Consider the following 16,982-nt stretch of genomic DNA (forward strand, 5'->3'; position numbering starts at 1 on the left):
TCCTAGCTACTTGGGAGGCTGAGGCAGGAGAATCACTTCAGCCCAAGAGTTTGAGGTTACAGTGAGGTATGATATCACCATTGCATTTCAGCCTGGGCAACAGACCCTGTCTCTGAAAAAAAGTAAAGACACTGTGAGCTGTCTACATGGACTCTGTGTCTCATGAGATTCATGTCCTGTAATTTTTCTAAATGGCATCTCTGTGTGGTTTTCATGAATGTGTGTCTGGTATTTCTTTCCTATCCTTTTACTTTCAGCTTTTCTGTACCTTCTGCTGAAATTATGGCTTTTGTAAATAGTCTATGGTTATTTATGGATTGACTTATTTTTCCCCCTCTGCACTATTTGTCTTGTCATTGGAGTGTGTGAGTCCATTATGGTTAATGTCATTGTTGGCCTCATTGGGTTTAAGTCTGTACATTGTCATCTGCCTTCTAATATTATCTCTTTTTCACTCAACTAGTTTTCTTCTGTTGCCTTCCTTAGATGAATAAAAAACTTTGCATTATTGTGGTCTTCTAAATAACTGTTCTAGTTTCAACTTCTCTTATTATTTCTTTAATTATCTGAGAAAGCACAATAATCCATGGCTTATTATAACCAACAGCAGACCGTAACTTCCCTGACTTCCACCTACCTGTGCAGACGGCCCAGGGAGAATCAGTGCTCTGGCTCTGAGACACAGGGGGTGGAAGCAGGAGAGTAACTGGGTGGTGAAGCTGTAGCTGCAGAGGCATCCGGGCCCCCCACCTGCACTCCTCGTAGATGTCTCCTCCACTGAATGCCTGCGATGCCCTCTCCTCCGTATGCTCCTGCCAGAGTCTCCCCGTCTCCACGGACAGCAGGTCCACCCTTCTACTCACTCAGTCCAACACCGTGGGTGTCCTTGATTCTTCTTTCTCACACCACAGATGCAATCCATTAGCAAGTGCTGTGAAGTCCATCTTCAAATTCATCCGGAATCCCATCACTTCCCACCATTTCCCCTGCTCACGCCCCAGTCAAGGTAACCAGCGTCTCCATCCTGGAATACTGCGCTCCTTCCCCAGCATTTCCCTACTGCCTCACTTGTCCCCCACCTCTCAATTCTGTTCTCAGCAAAGCAGCCAGAGAGAAGCTTTCAAAGGATAAGTCCCACCATGTCCCACTTTTCAAAACTGTCCTCTAACTCCCCATATAATTCATAGCAAATGTGAAAACCATCCCCACACCCTCCAGGCCTCCCTGCTCTGGCCACACCTCTGACCTCATTTCAGTTTCTCTCTGTCCAGCCCTGTTGGCCTCTTCCTCCTTCCAGGAACACAGACACTTTCCTGCCCTAGTGCATCTGCACTGAAGGTTCCTGCCTGAAAAGAGCTTTCCCAGTCATCCTTGTGGGCAGCTCCTCACATCCCTCAAATCTTCACTCAAAGGTCAAATTTACAAGGCCCATGCTGACCACCCAGCACAGCAGCCACCCCCCTGTCCCCACAGCCCACACTCTGGGTCACCTGCCCCACAGCACTTGCCACCTTCTAACTCAAGCATTTTCTGCTCTTTGCTTATACTATATCTATCATCTGTCTACAGAGGTATCCAATCTTTTGGCTTCCCTGAACCACATGGGAAGAAGAAGAATTGTCTTGAGCCACACATAAAATACACTAAAGACAGCTGATGAGCAGAAAAAGAAACAAGAAAAAAATGTATGTGCATAATTTTCATGTTATCTGCCACCACAGATAAGCAAAAATATCCTCATATTGAAAGCTGTCCGGGGCCACATGCAGCCTGTGAGCCACAGGTTGGATAAGCTTACATCTAGAACGCATACACCACAAGGCTGGAAATCCTTCTGTTTTTACTAAAATGTTTTCTAAATGCAAAAGCAGGCATATACATAGCAAACAACAAATGTCAGTTGAATGATCACTGTAGGGCACCTCCTTATTCTAAAGGCAATATCTTTATTAATGTAGCCTCAGGCCAAATGCTGTTTTGTGGCAGCTACAGAGCAATATCATCTCACACTGACATCAGTGCTGCCAGAGCTTTTCTCACCAGGGCTGTGTGTGTGCCCTCCCTCCCTTCCTCCTCCCACACCAACCCTCCTGCACGCTGCAGCACACAACCATATTTTTCTTTTCAGGAAAGATAACCCTGGGCTTATGGCTCCAATTTCCCAACCACATATGAATCTAAGTTAGACTCTGCCTTATAAATCCGTGAGTTTGGATTGGAGGCAGCACTAGGATTACTATGACTCAGGGCAGGAAGAAGAGTAGGAGAGAGAGCAGGAGTTCCAACAGAGTTACCTACTATGAGAAACTACTGGAGCCCTCCTCTCTGCAAGTATCAGAATCTGCTTCATTTAAGAAGGCTGGGGAAAAGATGGAAAATACAATCCAGGAAAGAGACCTGGAAGGAGGGCGAGAGGGACAGGGCTCTGAAAATTTCTCTCCTGATACCACAAGGACTTCTATATGTAGAGACCACCCTAGGTGACGCTGAAGTCCCTGTGATCACTGGCTGTGGTGGGACTAGCTTCTACTGAAGGGCCAAAGACAATGGAGCAGCAAAGATGACCCAGCCGAGCCGTGACCTCATAAAGCCCACAGTGGCCTGCACACCCACTGGGCACAGCCCCATCTACTCTCCACCCCTGCAACAAATCAGCACAAGAAACACGTGGACTGTAGAAGGTTCTCAGGTCTTCCATTTATTTTGTCTCTCAAATTTCAGGAATCTTTTCCTTTAATTAACCCATCAGTGTCTCATGGAAATAATTTCAAGAAGTAAATTACATTCACATTCTAATTTTAATAGGAAAGTAAGAAGTTACAGCTCAGTGCACCATGAAGTTGAGACAGAGATGGAGATATCCCAGCCCCAGGTCTCTGGAACAGGAAAGGTGACCGGGGAAGGAATGCAGGTGTGTGTGGGGAAGGGGGTCATGGTGGACTCGGGGCTGGGCTGGTCTCCCCACCTCCTCACACTATGCCTATAGGGACACAGACACATTCAGATGCTTTTGTAGTAAGAGAGGTCAGGGTTCTTGAAGTCACAAACAGAAGGTGTGGATAAATCATGACTCTCAGTCCCACACAAGGCAGCTGTCTCACACTATAAAAAAAAAATTCATTAACAAGTTTATATCAGTCACACTTTAAACAACTCATCACCAGCTCAATACATCCAAGTCAAAGAAACCCCATAACACAACTGTTCCCACTGTTCCCCCCAAAAACCCACACACATCAGCTCCCTCCCCTCCCAGGATCTCACCTTTACAAGCCGTGAGAGACACATCAGAGCCCTGGGAACTGTCGCTGCCTGGGGTAGAACAAAAACAGAACCTGGTCAGAGCCTACAGGAAATGCCGCTAGAGGAGGAATTGCTGGCTGGGTGAGCTCCCCCATGAGCTCCCGACCACAATACCAACGATCTCAGGGATCAGCCTCCTTCATACTTACTTGCAGCCTGAGAGTAGCTGCCTCCTTTTTTATCTGTGGGAAGAAAATATTCTGTGAAGGCTCAGAAAGGTGGCAAGGCCATGAGGTCCTAGAGAAACCTCCTAGTCTTGGACCCCAGAGAAGTTTCCAGAAATGTGTGCCTGCAGACTCAGGGAAGGATCAGGAAAAACAAAGAAAGCAGGTGTGGGTCCTGGAGCAACTACCCTCCTAAGGACTGTCCTCAGCAGGGACGTTCCCTTGTGACCTGTGACTGCTGAGATCAGGTTGACATCACCACAATCATGAAGGTGATACATCTGTCCTTCATTGTCACAGGTGCTTTACACAAGAGTAAGTGCTGGCACACAGGGCCCAGGCTGGGTAGGCTCATGAGTGTGGATGATGCTTCCCAGTAACCAGGCAGGGCACACTTCTACCTGGGGCTTGAAACCCTCAGTGGGACAAGAAATCTCAGACCCCACTCCTCACCCTTTCCTCACCTGAGCTCTTCTTCCTCCACATCACAGCAGTGACCACAGCTCCAGTGACTACAGCTCCAAGGACAACCAGGCCAGCAACGATGCCCACGATGGGGATGGTGGGCTGGGAGGGCGGCTCTGGGAAAGGAGGGGAAGGTGAGGGGCCCTGATCCCAGGTCCCAGCCCCCATCCCCAACCCAACTAAAGGTCTCCAGAGAGGCTCCTGCTTTCCCTAAGAGACATGACCCCCCCTTCCCCTCCTTACCCATCCCCCTCCTTACCCCATCTCAGGGTGAGGGGCTGGGGCAGCCCCTCGTGCTGCACATGGCATGTGTATCTCTGCTCCTCTCCAGAAGGCACCAACACAGCCGCCCACTTCTGGAAGTTTCCATCCCCTGCGGGCCTGGTTTCTACGAGCTCCATGTCCTGGGTCTGGTCCTCCCCATCCCGCTGCCAGGTCAGTGTGATCTCCGCAGGGTAGAAGCCCAGGGCCCAGCACCTCAGGGTGGCCTCATGGTCAGAGATGGGGTGGTGGGTCACGTGTGTCTTGGGGGACTCTGAAGGGAAGAGTCAGAAAATTCAGACATCTTGCATCTCTCATGGGACACTGCTGCAGCACCCATGTGACCATCCTGAGAATGGACAGGACACCTGGGGTGGGGAAGGGAGTGCAGAACCCAGACACCAGCCTGGACACAGGCACCTGGGATAATGTCCTGTTCCTTGGAAAGTTCTAGTCTCTGAGTGGGGAACAGGGACTTCTGGTCCTGATCTGAGTGGAGGCCAAGGGACTCAGAGGAGCTGGAGTCAGAACCCCGCACACATTGAGTGTGAGGCAGAGGACAAGGCAGGAGAGGAAAAATCCTGGTGCCCAACGCTGCTGTGGGGTCACAGGAAACCCTGATCAGTATTTCAGGGATTGACTTCCCCTCCTTTCCCTCAGAGACTGCAACCCTTAATTGTATCAGAGAACAGGGCAGGCTCTCAGACTCACTGTCTGGTACAGGATCTGGAAACCCAGGATTCCTCTCCCTCAGGACCGGAGGGAGGGAGATATTCTAGTGTTGGTCCCGTTTTCCTCCCCTCCTTCTACAAGGCCAGCCTGGGAGGTCTACAGGCGGTCAGGGAGGTGACCCCGGCCCTCGTACCCGCGCGCTGCAGCGTCTCCTTCCCGTTCTCCAGGTATCTGTGGAGCCACTCGATGCATCTGCCCTCCAGGTAGGCTCTCATCTCCTCAGCCCAACTGGCCGCCTCCCACTTGCGCTGGGTGATCTGAGCCGCCGTGTCCGCGGCGGTCCAGGAGCGCAGGTCCTCGTTCAGGGCGATGTAGTCCTTGCCGTCGTAGGCGTACTGTTCATACCCGCGGAGGAGGCGCCCGTCAGGCCCCAGGTCGCAGCCACACATCCTCTGGATGGTGTGAGACCCTGGCCCCGCCCCCGCGTCAGCCCCGCCCATTTTCAGTTTGGGCAAAAGTCCCCGTCCCCGCCCCACCAACCCGCGGGGATTTTTGGCCTAAACTGAAAATGAAACCGGGTAAAGGCGCCCGAGTTTCTCCCGGGTCGAGGGTCTGGGCGGGTCCGGCAGCCTCGGGGTGGCTATTGGGCCCGGAGACTCGGGGCGACCCGGTCCGTCCGTGGGGAATGTGGAGGGGTGGTGACCTGCGCCCCGGCAGGGGTCACTCACCGTCCTCGCTCTGGTTGTAGTAGCTGAGCGCGGTCCGCAGGCTCACTCGGTCAGTCTGTGCGGTGTCCTTGAGGTTCCGTGTGTTCCGGTCCCAATACTCCGGCCCCTCCTGCTCCATCCATAGCGCCCGCGGCTCAGCTCTCGGAATCGCAGCGTCGCTGTCGAACCGCACGAACTGCGTGTCGTCCACGTAGCCCACGGAGATGAAGCGGGGCTCCCCGCGGCCGGGCCGGGACACGGAGGTGTAGAAACACCTCATGGAGTGGGAGCCTGGGGGCGAGGAGGGGTGAGACCCGCCGGACCCTCCACCCAGCACCCCTTCCCGGGTCCTGCGTCCCCGCCGGGCGGCCCCTCGCTTCTCCCCGCAGAGGCCGTTTCCCTCCCGACCCCGCACTCACCCGCCCAGGTCTCTGTCAGGGCCAGGGCCCCCGAGAGCAGCAGGAGGAGGGTTCGGGGCAACATGACCCCATCTTCAGTGTCTGGGGAGACTCTGAGTCCGGGTGGGTGACTGGGGACTTTAGAACGGGGAGCGCGGCGACGCTGATTGGCTTCTCTAGAAACCCGGCACCCAATGGGAGTGGGAACTGGGTTCGCGTCATGAGTATCCAGGATGAAGGACCCGACACAGGTTGGGAGAGGAAGAGAAACGCTGCAGAGATGGGGAATCCCCAATACTGCGCCTCCCCAGTGCGGACACTGCCTTCCGGGCCTGAGACCCTGAGAGCCACGCCTGAGCCCTGGGACTTCGCCCTGACCCCGCTCCTCCTGTGCCAAGCGCTCTGTCTCAATGTCTCCCTGAGTCTGGGCCCAGGAACTGCTGAGAAACCATAGAGAGAAACCCTCAGCATGGGCCCCGTCCTCCCTCCACGTTTCATCCCGGAATCCCCGTCCCTGAACTGGACTTCCTCCCTCCTGCTCCTTACCTGTCCCCCTGGACTCTTCTAGAAGAAAACTCACCCCAGGAAACTTGCTGCCAGAGAGTGAGCTCGCCCTGGGAATGGAGGTGTAGAGACAGGGTTTGTTTGTTTGTTTGTTTGTTTCTTCAAATCTGGAAAAATTTTGCCTGAGAGCATGAGATAGCATAGAGACAAGTTTACTTTTTGTTTGTTAATTACAGTGGGTAGCAGAATCTTGGTAACCCCTGAATGATCAGGAACCTAATCGGTTAAAAATGTGACTTTGGCCCATTGATATATAAATGTGTCTAAAAGCTCTCATCTGAGACAAGGCAAGAAAAAATAGACAAACAAGTAAATAAATAAATAAAAGCATCGCAACAGGATCACAAAGCTCCTGTTTCACCTTCCCAGACAATGTATCTGTGACTCCCACTTGATGTATTTTAAATATACCTTAATTCCACAGCCCTGAGTTTCTGTGTGAGTCCAGGACATCTCCTCAGTACAAAGTACACACTGTGTTACTGTATGTTGCAACCAGGAGCCAGTACAGACTTCATTCACCTCACAGTCGCAAGTGTTCAATGCAGTCACAAGGCCCCCCACCAGTGCTCATGCACTGCCTGTTTTTAGGAAGTGTCCACATCTAAATGGTGTGTTTATTTTATAGGAGCACTTAGTATTTTTTAAACCTGATTGACATAAGAAACAATTAGTCTTTAGGCAGACCTACATAAGGTATTAAAGCTCAGCTGCAAGGAACACCCTGCTAGCCTCTGTAGATGGATGTATTAAAAATCTATAAAACAATGTGTTTAAAACTAAGAATTCTGCTTCTTTTGAACTCCTTCCCTCTGCTGCTTTTCCTCACCTCCTGCTTCTCCAGCCCTTCCCTCCATCCCTCTCATCCCTCAGGCCCTCCTCTCCCTTAGTCCCCACCACCCTGTCAGTCCTGAATAGTGGCTCTAGCACTGTCCCATTACCTGCTACATGACTGTTCTCTCCACAGTGGTCCTGCTACTGTGAGTCAGAGTGTCTCATTTCTCACGATAAAAAACTCCAGTGGCTCCACCTCAGTCTTGTGAAGCTTCTAGAACGTCAAGCACTTGTGCAAGTGAGGGCATACTTGGTTTAGTGTAGGACTAAATTAATTTTTGTTGACTGAATGATTAAAATATGAGTGTATTAAAATGGACCACAGAAAATTACAAAATGTAAGACACTGAAAACGTTAAGCAAGATTTTATTTTATGTAACTAGTGTGTATATCAATTCATCAATTCATTCTATGAGTCTGTTGAGCCTGTGTATGAATTTTATAAGACTGTATAACAAATTATTACAAGCATTGGCTTTAAAAAACAACTTTATTGTTGATTTATTTATTTTTAGAGACAGAGTCTCCCTCTGTCATCCAGGGTGAAGTGCAGTCACATGATCATGGCTCACTGCAGCCTCAAACTCCTGGGCTCAAGGGACCCTACTGCCTCAGTCTTCAGAGCAGCTAGGACTGCAGGCAAGTGCCACCATGCCCAGCTAATTAAAAAAAAATTGTAGAGACGAGTGTCTCACTACATTTTCCTGGCTGGTCTCAAACTCCTGGCTGCAGGTGATCCTCCTGTGTCAGCTCCTCAAATGTTAAGATTACAGGTGTGCACTACCATGCCTGGCCTAACACCACTCATTTATTTGTTTATAGTTCCTTAGTCAGAAGTCTGGGCAAGATGTGGATGGAATCTCTGTTCTGGGCTTCCCAAAGCTGTGTTTTCATTTTGATTCCTCCTTCAGGCTTATACAGAGGTGGCAGAATGCAGTTTCTGGCAGTTGTAAGACTGGGGTCGCTGTTCCTTGCTGGCTGTCAAGGTAGAGAACAGGGAGGGCTGTGTTCAATTCCTGGTGCCCACCAGCGTTCTTGCCTGAACAGCCCATTCATTTTCAAAGCCCACAGTGGAGGAAACCACTCATGCTGAATCCCTCTCACACTGTGAATCTCTATGCTCACGAAAGACCCAGTCCTTTCCTAGGCTCACCTGTTTAGGGCAGTCCAAGCAGGATAAACCCAGCCTAAAATCAACTAATTGAGGCCCTTAATTATATCTGCTGAATCCCTTCACAGCAGCACCTACATTAGAGTTGGGTGAATAACTGGGGGAAGGTGCATGACCAGGAGGTCGTTGTTGGGGGCCATCATAGAATCAGCCTAGCAAGGATTTTATCTTCCTTTTGTGTTTAATTGAGACACAGTTGGAAATTGAAGTTCAAGTAAATTGATCATTGTGAACGGGAATAAAATACATCCTCTTCAGCCATGGAAATTCTCCTTACCTTTTACAACTAAGTTACATGTTTAATATCTTATAGCTAGTTTAGGTCTGGTGTGGTGGCTCACGCCTGCAATCCTAGCACTGTGGAAAGCAGAGGAAGGCAGATTTGTTGACTCCAGAAGTTCAAGATCAGCCTAGGACACACGGTCAAACCCCCATCTCTACAAAAAAAATTTTAGAAAATTAGCCAGGCATGGTGGCTCGTGTTTGTAGTCCCAGATACTCAGGAGGCTGAGGTCACAGGATCCCTTGAGCCCAGGAGGTCGACACTGCAGTGCATGGTGATCATGCCACTGCACTCCAGCCTGGGTGACAGAGAGTGACCCTGTCTCAAAAATAATAATAACGATGATGATAAATTTAGAGCAAATGGAAATTAATGTGTAATAATATATCCTCTCTTGTCAAAATTAGTTATTTGCTATTGCATAACAAATTATGTAAAACTTAGCAGCTCAGAACAACAAATATTCATCATCTCCCACAGTTTCCAAAGTTCAGGAACCCAGAAGAGGTTTTCCTGAGTGCTTCTGGCTCAGTTCCTCTCACAAGGTTGTAGTCCAGTTGTCAGCCAAGGGCTGCATCATCTGAGCGTTTCACTGGGGCTGAGGATTCACAGGAAACATGGCTCAGTCACATGGCTGTTGGAAAAGGCCTAGTTTCTTGTTGTCTGGTCTCAGAAGTCCTCAGTTCTTAGCCACATGGACCTTCCTGCAGGGCTGCTTATGGGACAGCAGCTGGCTTCCCCCAGAGCTCACGATCCCAGAGACAGAGAGAAAGTAGAAGCCGCAGTAAGTTTTACGTTCTACACCCAGAGTCACGAACTGTTATGTCAGCATTACTCTATCTGTTAGAGGTTGTACTAGCTGGTTCTCACACTGCTATAAAGAAATACTCGAGACTGGGTTATTTATAAAGGAAAGAGGTTTAATTGACTCAGAGTTCTGCATGGCTGAGAAGGCTGCTACAAGAAACTTACAATCATTTCAGAAGTGGAAGCAAACACATTCTTCACGTGGTGGTAGGAGAGAAAAATGCAGAGCATAGGATGAAAAGCCCCTTATAAAACCATCAGATCTCATGAGAATTCACTCACTGTCATTAGAACAGCGTGGTGAGGGCAGGCGTGGTGGCTCACGCCTGTAATCCCAGCACTTTGGGAGGCCGAGGCAGGTGGATCACAGGATCAGGAGTTCGAGACCAGCCTGGCCAACATGATAAAACCCTGTCTCTATTAAAAATACAAAGATTAGCCTGGCATGGTGCCTTGTGCCTGTTATTCCAGGTACTCAGGAGGCTGAGACAGGAGAATTGTTTGAACCCAGGAGGCAGAGTTTGTGGTGAGCTGAGATTGTGCCATTACATCCCAGCCTGGGCATCAGAGTGAGTTTCCATTAAAAGAAAGAAAGAAAGAAAGAAAGAGAGAGAGAGGGAGAGAGGGAGGAAGGAAGGAAGGAAGGGAAAGAGAAAGAAAGAAGGAAAGAAAGAGAACAGCGTGTGGGAACCGTCGCCGTCATCCAATCACCTTCGATGTGGTCCCTCCCTCAGTATTGGGAGATTGCAATTCACATGAAAATTCAAGATGAGATTCAGGTGGGAACACAGAGCCAGGCCATATCGGAAGTGCATCGTTAAGTTCAAGCCACACTCAAGAGAGGAAAGTAAGCTGCATGTCTGGAAGGGAGCAGTATTAAAGGATTTGCATATATGTTAAAGCAAAATTAAAGGTATTATTTCAGAATTTTGTAAATCAAAGCCTTCTTTTATCTAATTATTGTTCTTTCATATGGTTTAAGCTTGTCTTTTAATTTAATTTTAAATACTGCTTTACCCTTGAATTTTAATTTTATTTTATTTTAAGTTCTAGGGTACATGTGCAGGATGTGCAGGTTTGTTACATAGGTAAACGTGTGCCATGGTGGTTTGTTGCACCTATCAACCCCATCACCTAGGTATGAAGCCTGGCATGCATTAGGTATTTTTCCTAATGCTGCCCCCCACCTCCCACCCACAACAGGCCCCAGTGTGTGTTGTTCCTCTCCCTGTGTCCATGTGTTCTCATTGCTTAACTCTCAATTACACGTGAGAACATGCGGTGTATGGTTTTCTGTTCCCGTGTTAGTTTGCTGAGGATAATGGCTTCCAGCTTCATCCATATCCCTGCAAAGGACTTGATCTCATTCCTTTTCAGGGCTGCAGAATATTCCTTGGTATAGGTGTACCGTATTTTATTTATCCAGTCCATCGTTGATGGGCATTTGGGTTGATTTCATGTCTTTGCTATTGTGAATAGTGCTGCAATGAACATATGCATGCAGGTATCTTTATAATAAAATGATTCCTATTCCTTTGGGTATATACCCTGTAATGGGATTGCTTGGTGAAATGGTATTTCTAGTTCTAAATCTTTGAGGAATTGCCACAGTGTCTTCCGCAATGGTTGAACCAATTTACATTTCCACCAACAGTGTAAAAGCATTCCTATTTTTCCTCAACTTCCCCAGCATCTGTTGTTTCTTGACTTTTTAAAAATTGCCATTCTGACTGGCATGAGATGGTATCTCATTGTGGTTTTGATTTGCATTTCTCTAATGATCAGTGATGTTCAGTTTTTAAAAATATGTTTGTTGACTGCATGTATGTGTTCTTTTGAGAAGTGTCTGTTCATGTCCTTTGTCCACTTTTTAAGAAAGTGGTTTTTTTTCGTGTAAATTTGACTAATTTGTTTGTAGATTCTGCATATTAGATCTTTGTCAGATGGATATTTTGAAAGATATATTGAAAATTTTTTCTCCCATTTTGTAGGATGTCTGTCACTCTGATGATAGTTTCTCTTGCTGTGCAGAAGCGTGTTCGTTTAATAAGATCCCATTTGTTAATTTTTGCTTTTGTGGCAGTTGCTTTTGGCAATTTCATCATAACATCTTTGCCAATGTCTATGTTCTGAATGGTATTGCCTAGATTTTCTTTCAGGGTTTTTATAGTCTTGAATTTTACATTTAAGTCTTTAATCCATCTTGAGTTAAATTTTGTGTAAGGTATAAGGAAGGGGTCCAGTTTCAATTTTCTCAATATGGCTAGCCAGTTCTCCCAGCACCAATTATTAAATAAGGAATCCTTTTCCCACTGCTTGTTTTTGTCAGGTTTGTTGACCATCCAGTGGTTGTAGATGTGTGGTCTTATTTCTGAGTTCTCTATTCTGTTCCATTAGTCTATGTGCCTGTTTTTGTACCATTACCATGCTGTTTTGGTTACTGTAGCCTTGTAGTATAATTTCAAGTCAGATAGCCTGATGCCTCCAGCTTGGTTCTTTTTATTTAGGATTCTCCTGGCTACACAAGCTCTTTTTTGGATCCATATGAATTTTAAAATAGTTTTTTCTAATTCTGTGATAAGCTTTTCTTTTTAAATTAATGATTAAAAGTTTGAGATATCAAAGAGCCTTGGGTGCTCAGGGGAAAACAGTTTGAGACAGAGAAAGGAGATTTAACATCTTTGAGTTTTTCTTGCAAATACCTTTAATAACAACAATGTTTTCTACAATGAGTTAACACAGTTGAGAACATAGAGTAACTGGATCAAATAGTTCCAAGACTTCAGTGCCATAAAAATAATGCCTTGAAAATAAGTCTTTGTTTTGTCTAAGATGTCTCAAATTTAGTGGAGGTATGCCCCAAGTGCCAATTTTCTTGTTCAAATATCATCTTCATAAAACATTTGCCTACACTAAAAAGCAAAACAAACAAAGCAACAAGAACAAATGCTGATCTGTCTGCTCTGTCTGTGGAGGAGCCCTTGTTTTGTTTCTTTGCTTCTCTAGTAAACTTGGTTTCACTTAGAAAAACATTGCCAAATTGCCTAATCAGATTGCTTTTCATTTACAAAAATGTGAATCTCATACTTCAGTCAACACATCTAGCTTAGCATGATGTCAATAACTTTGGTTTGGTGGAGTTGACAGAAATAGTTCAAATTGAGAAACAAGTTTTTTCAAAAACTGGCTTTTCAGTGGGCATTCTATAATAAACTTTTTATGTTCTGGTATTGAATGAGATGTGATAGAAGTGATTCGGACACCGCTATGATTCTAAGTAGCACTGCTATTATATGCTTCTGAAGTGTTTTTTTTTTTTTTAATTTTTTGCAATCCTCTTGTTTTCCATCCATATTTACTCTTCCATCACTGATTATTCCTTTCTACTATTTTGTGGTTTCATTCATTTTGATCAATGTTGTGCATTTCCAATTCTGTAAAAGTTTAATTCAGTCATATGTGTGGTAAAATGTAACATCATATCCTTTGCAAGATGGAATTACCTTGCACATCAGATTGAACACTGTATACTTGAAAATCTAGAGAGATGCCAGTGACCCAAGGATCAAATGACCTATTTCTATCCAAGGCCATTTTCATGGCATCGATGTCCTCTCTGTCACATGACTCCTTACAATTCTCTGTGGTTTTCTTCCAATATAAGTAGTTCTTGTTAAGGATTCTTGCAGTGAACTTTGGTATTCTTTTCTCTTTCCTTTCTACAAAAACCAGATATATGTTATTTTGAAAAACTCTGTTTAAGGAATTATAATCAATTAACTATCAGGGTGCCCAGAACTGGCATAAAACACAAAACCTGTAAAGCTACCCTGGGCTGCTGCCCATTCCCATCCCCCAGAAGGAGACTCCATCCTGAATCTTGTGTTTATTATTCCTGTGTGTTTCTTTAAAGATTTGTGCAATATGTATACATATATATAACAAAAATAACATGTAATATATATATATGTAAACATATATATAATAATATATAATATATTACATGTTTTATATATATAAAATAACATGTTATTTTAAATATATAAAAAATAACAAAAATAACGTAATATATTAAATATTATTATATACATATAATAACATATATTACATGTTATATATATATATATAATATGTGTGTGTGTGTGTGTGTGTGTGTGTGTGTGTGTGTGTATGTATATACCTAAACCAACTATTAGTTAGTTTTGCTGGCTTTTACACTTCCTGTATAGCAAATTCCTACTGCATTTATTTCCCGTAATGCACATTATGTATAGGAGTTATCTTTTGTTTGGGAGGGAAAGAAGGGGGAAGGGAGGAAGGAGTGAAAGAGGAAAAGAAGGAAAGAGAAAAGGAGGAAAGAGAAGGAAAGGGAGTGATAAAAAGGGAGAGCGAGAGTTTGAATGAAAATAGAAAAGAATGGGGGGGAGAGACGGAGGAAAGAAAAAGAAACAAAGGAGAGAAGAAACTAAAATAAAGAAAAAGAAAAAGAAAAAATATGCTTTGAGGAACTAGAAGCCGCATACATTGCTAATATTATGCAAATGGGGGGAAGTAAAACAGATGTGGATAACCTCTAGAGAATAATGAAAATGTAAGAGGGCTTCATCAGTTATCCTTTGCTGTGTAACAAACTATCCCCAAATTTTGTGACTTAAATCAACAAACATCAACTAACTCAAAAGCATAATACAAATACCAGCAAAACGGAACCACTGCAGGTAGAAGAAGTTGAATAAACAAGAGGATTTTACAAATTGGAATAAGTAAGAGGTCACTGGTGCACAGATGAAAATGATTTTGTAGTCCAAACACCCCAAAAAGCAAGTGCCATCATTGGATTAAAGTTACAACATTTTATTAGGGGACACACCTTTCAGACAGTATGATGAGAAAGATCGGTTACTCTGGGAAAGGCAACAGATGAAGATGCAAGTGTCAACCTCAGTGATGGACGGGAGAGAAAGTTTACTGGAGGGTGCAAGACCACAATCTAAGGAGAGTTGAGCAAGGCCATGGAGGAGTCCTGGAGGCAGAATTGGCTATCAGAGGAGTCCCCTGTCTCCCAGGTGTTGGGAGCCAGCCCCAACCCTGCATGTGGGTGCCCTGAACCCTGGTGGTGACAAGGGAGTGAGAAAAGAATTAAGACAAAGACAAGAGTAGAATTCTACAAGATGGGTCCAGGGGGCCAATGCACTCTAGGGCAGGGGAGACCACATTGGCGCTGAGCTCTGGGCTCCACAGGCTTTTATTAGGTGCATTATCTTGTTAATCTTGCGGGATGTGGGGAGGGGAGGTGAAAAGATTGTTGGGGGAGAGGAGAGCTTGGATCTGCAGCATTCAATAGCAAATGTGGTTCTTCTAAGAAATGCTAATTTAGGACACTGAGTTTTACCACCCATTGTTTAACAAGGTGGATCTGTGAAGAGGCACAGCAGATAAGGCTCCATAAGGTCTGACCACACTGAGTGTATTAAGGGGCTTTTATCTCCTGAGCAGTGCGGACACAGAGCAATCAGAATTACTCCGTATTCTGAGAACATAGGCAGAGCCTATGGTGTTCCGGTTCTCTCTGCCCTGCAAGGCTTTCTGGCCTCTCAAGCTTCCATCTGCAAAGACCCTCACGAGTCTTGTGAGCAGAGGTTGCATTCTTTCCCAGTGTTCTTGCACAAGCCCTCTTTAAGAGACCCCCATACAGACCCTACGTTGGGAAGAGATCCCGGGACCAAAGCAGTCTTTGCTGCCTTGCAACCACACCGCTGTGTTCTGTGACTTTAGAGTGCTCTCAAGTGGTCTTTACTATAGGCCTCCTGTTGTAGAAGGAGAAGCCACGAGAAACAGACCTCTCGAACACCGAACGGGGAAGGAAGAAGTTTATTATTAATATTACGGCTGGGAGCCGGGCGATGATTTGTCTAAATGACTTAGCTCCCGCAACAAAGAGAAGCTCTGCCTTTATATAGGCTTACGCTCTAGATATTACACGTGAAAGGATCTTAGGTTGACAGTGCTAGAAGTCACATACGAAAGGGTCTTGGTTGCTCACTTCGGCAGCACATATACTAAAATTGGAAAGGGTCTTGGGTTTACAGTTTTAGGAATTACATGTGAAAGGTTTCTGGTCTCCAGTGGAGGACTGGGGTAGGGGTTTGATCTTGTTTAAGTAAAAACGGTGTCTTCCGGAAAGATTCCCCCAACACCATGCCTGCTCTTTACAGGAAGGTGATTCAGGAGGTGTCTGTCTGCCAGCCTTTTCTTCTATTGAACCGCAGTGTGGAGGTCAAGCGGGAGGTGATCCTAGATGCCTGGGTCTCCTTCCTCACTGTTACCACTCTATTTCTCTTTTTACAGACCTTAAACAATTTTTATTGTACTGCACCATAGTTAGGAATTTTCTTAATTCAATATTTGATACATGGCACAAATCTCAGGTGTAACAAGCAAAGCAAGCTTGTAATTATTTAACTAGAAGTAGCACAGGTCTGCCCCTGGCCATCTTGGCCCACATCAGGAATGTCCTACCTTAGTGTCACTGGTGTGACCCATCACTGGTTGGGAGTAGCCCACGGGAATCAGAGCCTCAGCAGCAATGCTACAGAGGATGTCAGGGCACAGGAGCAGGGCCTTGGGAGATTACTCAGGAGTGTGAATCAAACCTTCTGCCCTGACAGGTGTGGGTCCTTGGAAATCAAGTTGTCTCAGGCTGAATTGCTGGATGACTCTGCTCACACTTACAATGGGGCAAGGAAGCCAGAATTCCCCCAGGTGATCTCTGGTTTCTACACACACTTCTGCCCTCACTGTGTGAAAGGAGCCATGCCTCCTCCTGGAGATGAGGGTCTGTTACCTGGGCCTGGGGAGGAGGAGACTCCTCTTGTCACCAGCTGGTCTCTGGGCACACACTGTCTAACCTTCTCTGGTGACAACCATAATGTGTAGTTCAGTGGGCTGTCTTTTGTCTCCTTTGAAGGGTACCCTCCTGTGGAAACCAGGACCTCCTACTCTGCACAGCCCAGTGTTGGGAGATAAAACATGCAAAATACCCCCGTGGGTGGATCTAAGGGATTGGACATGGAGCCATACCTGCTTCCACTTTTTGATTTCTGGAACCACATGTGCTTCCTGTTGAGAACACAGCACTGTACAGATGTCCCTGATTCAAACAATGCACCAAGTCCTAAAAGATGGCACCCACCCCTCAGAGTGCTTCCTCCAGGCTGGCACTGAGTTGTGGCTGTAGAAGACCTGTCCAGCATTCCTTGTGGCTGGTAGCACCTGGGTGGTGGAGATGGTGATAGGATTAGTGGAACCCACAGCCACGGAAACGCTGAAACTTTCCTGCCAAGGGAGTCCTT

General features: G+C 46.1%; 1 protein-coding gene across 3 annotated transcripts in view; it reads right to left on the reverse strand.

Annotated features, from left to right (window-relative positions):
- Positions 1-2,677: 2,677 nt before the first annotated feature.
- Positions 2,678-16,982, reverse strand: part of LOC108290621 (saoe class I histocompatibility antigen, A alpha chain) — a 41,916-nt gene continuing 27,611 nt past the window's right edge. The window contains exons 1-8 of one of the 3 annotated variants that reach the window (XM_017510509.2): positions 5,992-6,236; positions 5,594-5,863; positions 5,059-5,334; positions 4,192-4,467; positions 3,932-4,048; positions 3,453-3,485; positions 3,265-3,312; positions 2,678-3,102 (exon numbers count right to left, since the gene is read on the reverse strand). In XM_017510509.2, the coding sequence (XP_017365998.2) occupies positions 3,098-3,102; positions 3,265-3,312; positions 3,453-3,485; positions 3,932-4,048; positions 4,192-4,467; positions 5,059-5,334; positions 5,594-5,863; positions 5,992-6,055 (1,089 nt within the window). In that variant the 5' untranslated portion in view covers positions 6,056-6,236 and the 3' untranslated portion in view covers positions 2,678-3,097. The other 2 variants (XM_037732048.1, XM_037732049.1) reach the window with 2 other exon arrangements.

This window comes from Cebus imitator, unplaced genomic scaffold (assembly GCF_001604975.1).
Source record: "Cebus imitator isolate Cc_AM_T3 unplaced genomic scaffold, Cebus_imitator-1.0 Scaffold440, whole genome shotgun sequence".
Taxonomy (NCBI): Eukaryota; Metazoa; Chordata; class Mammalia; order Primates; family Cebidae; genus Cebus; species Cebus imitator.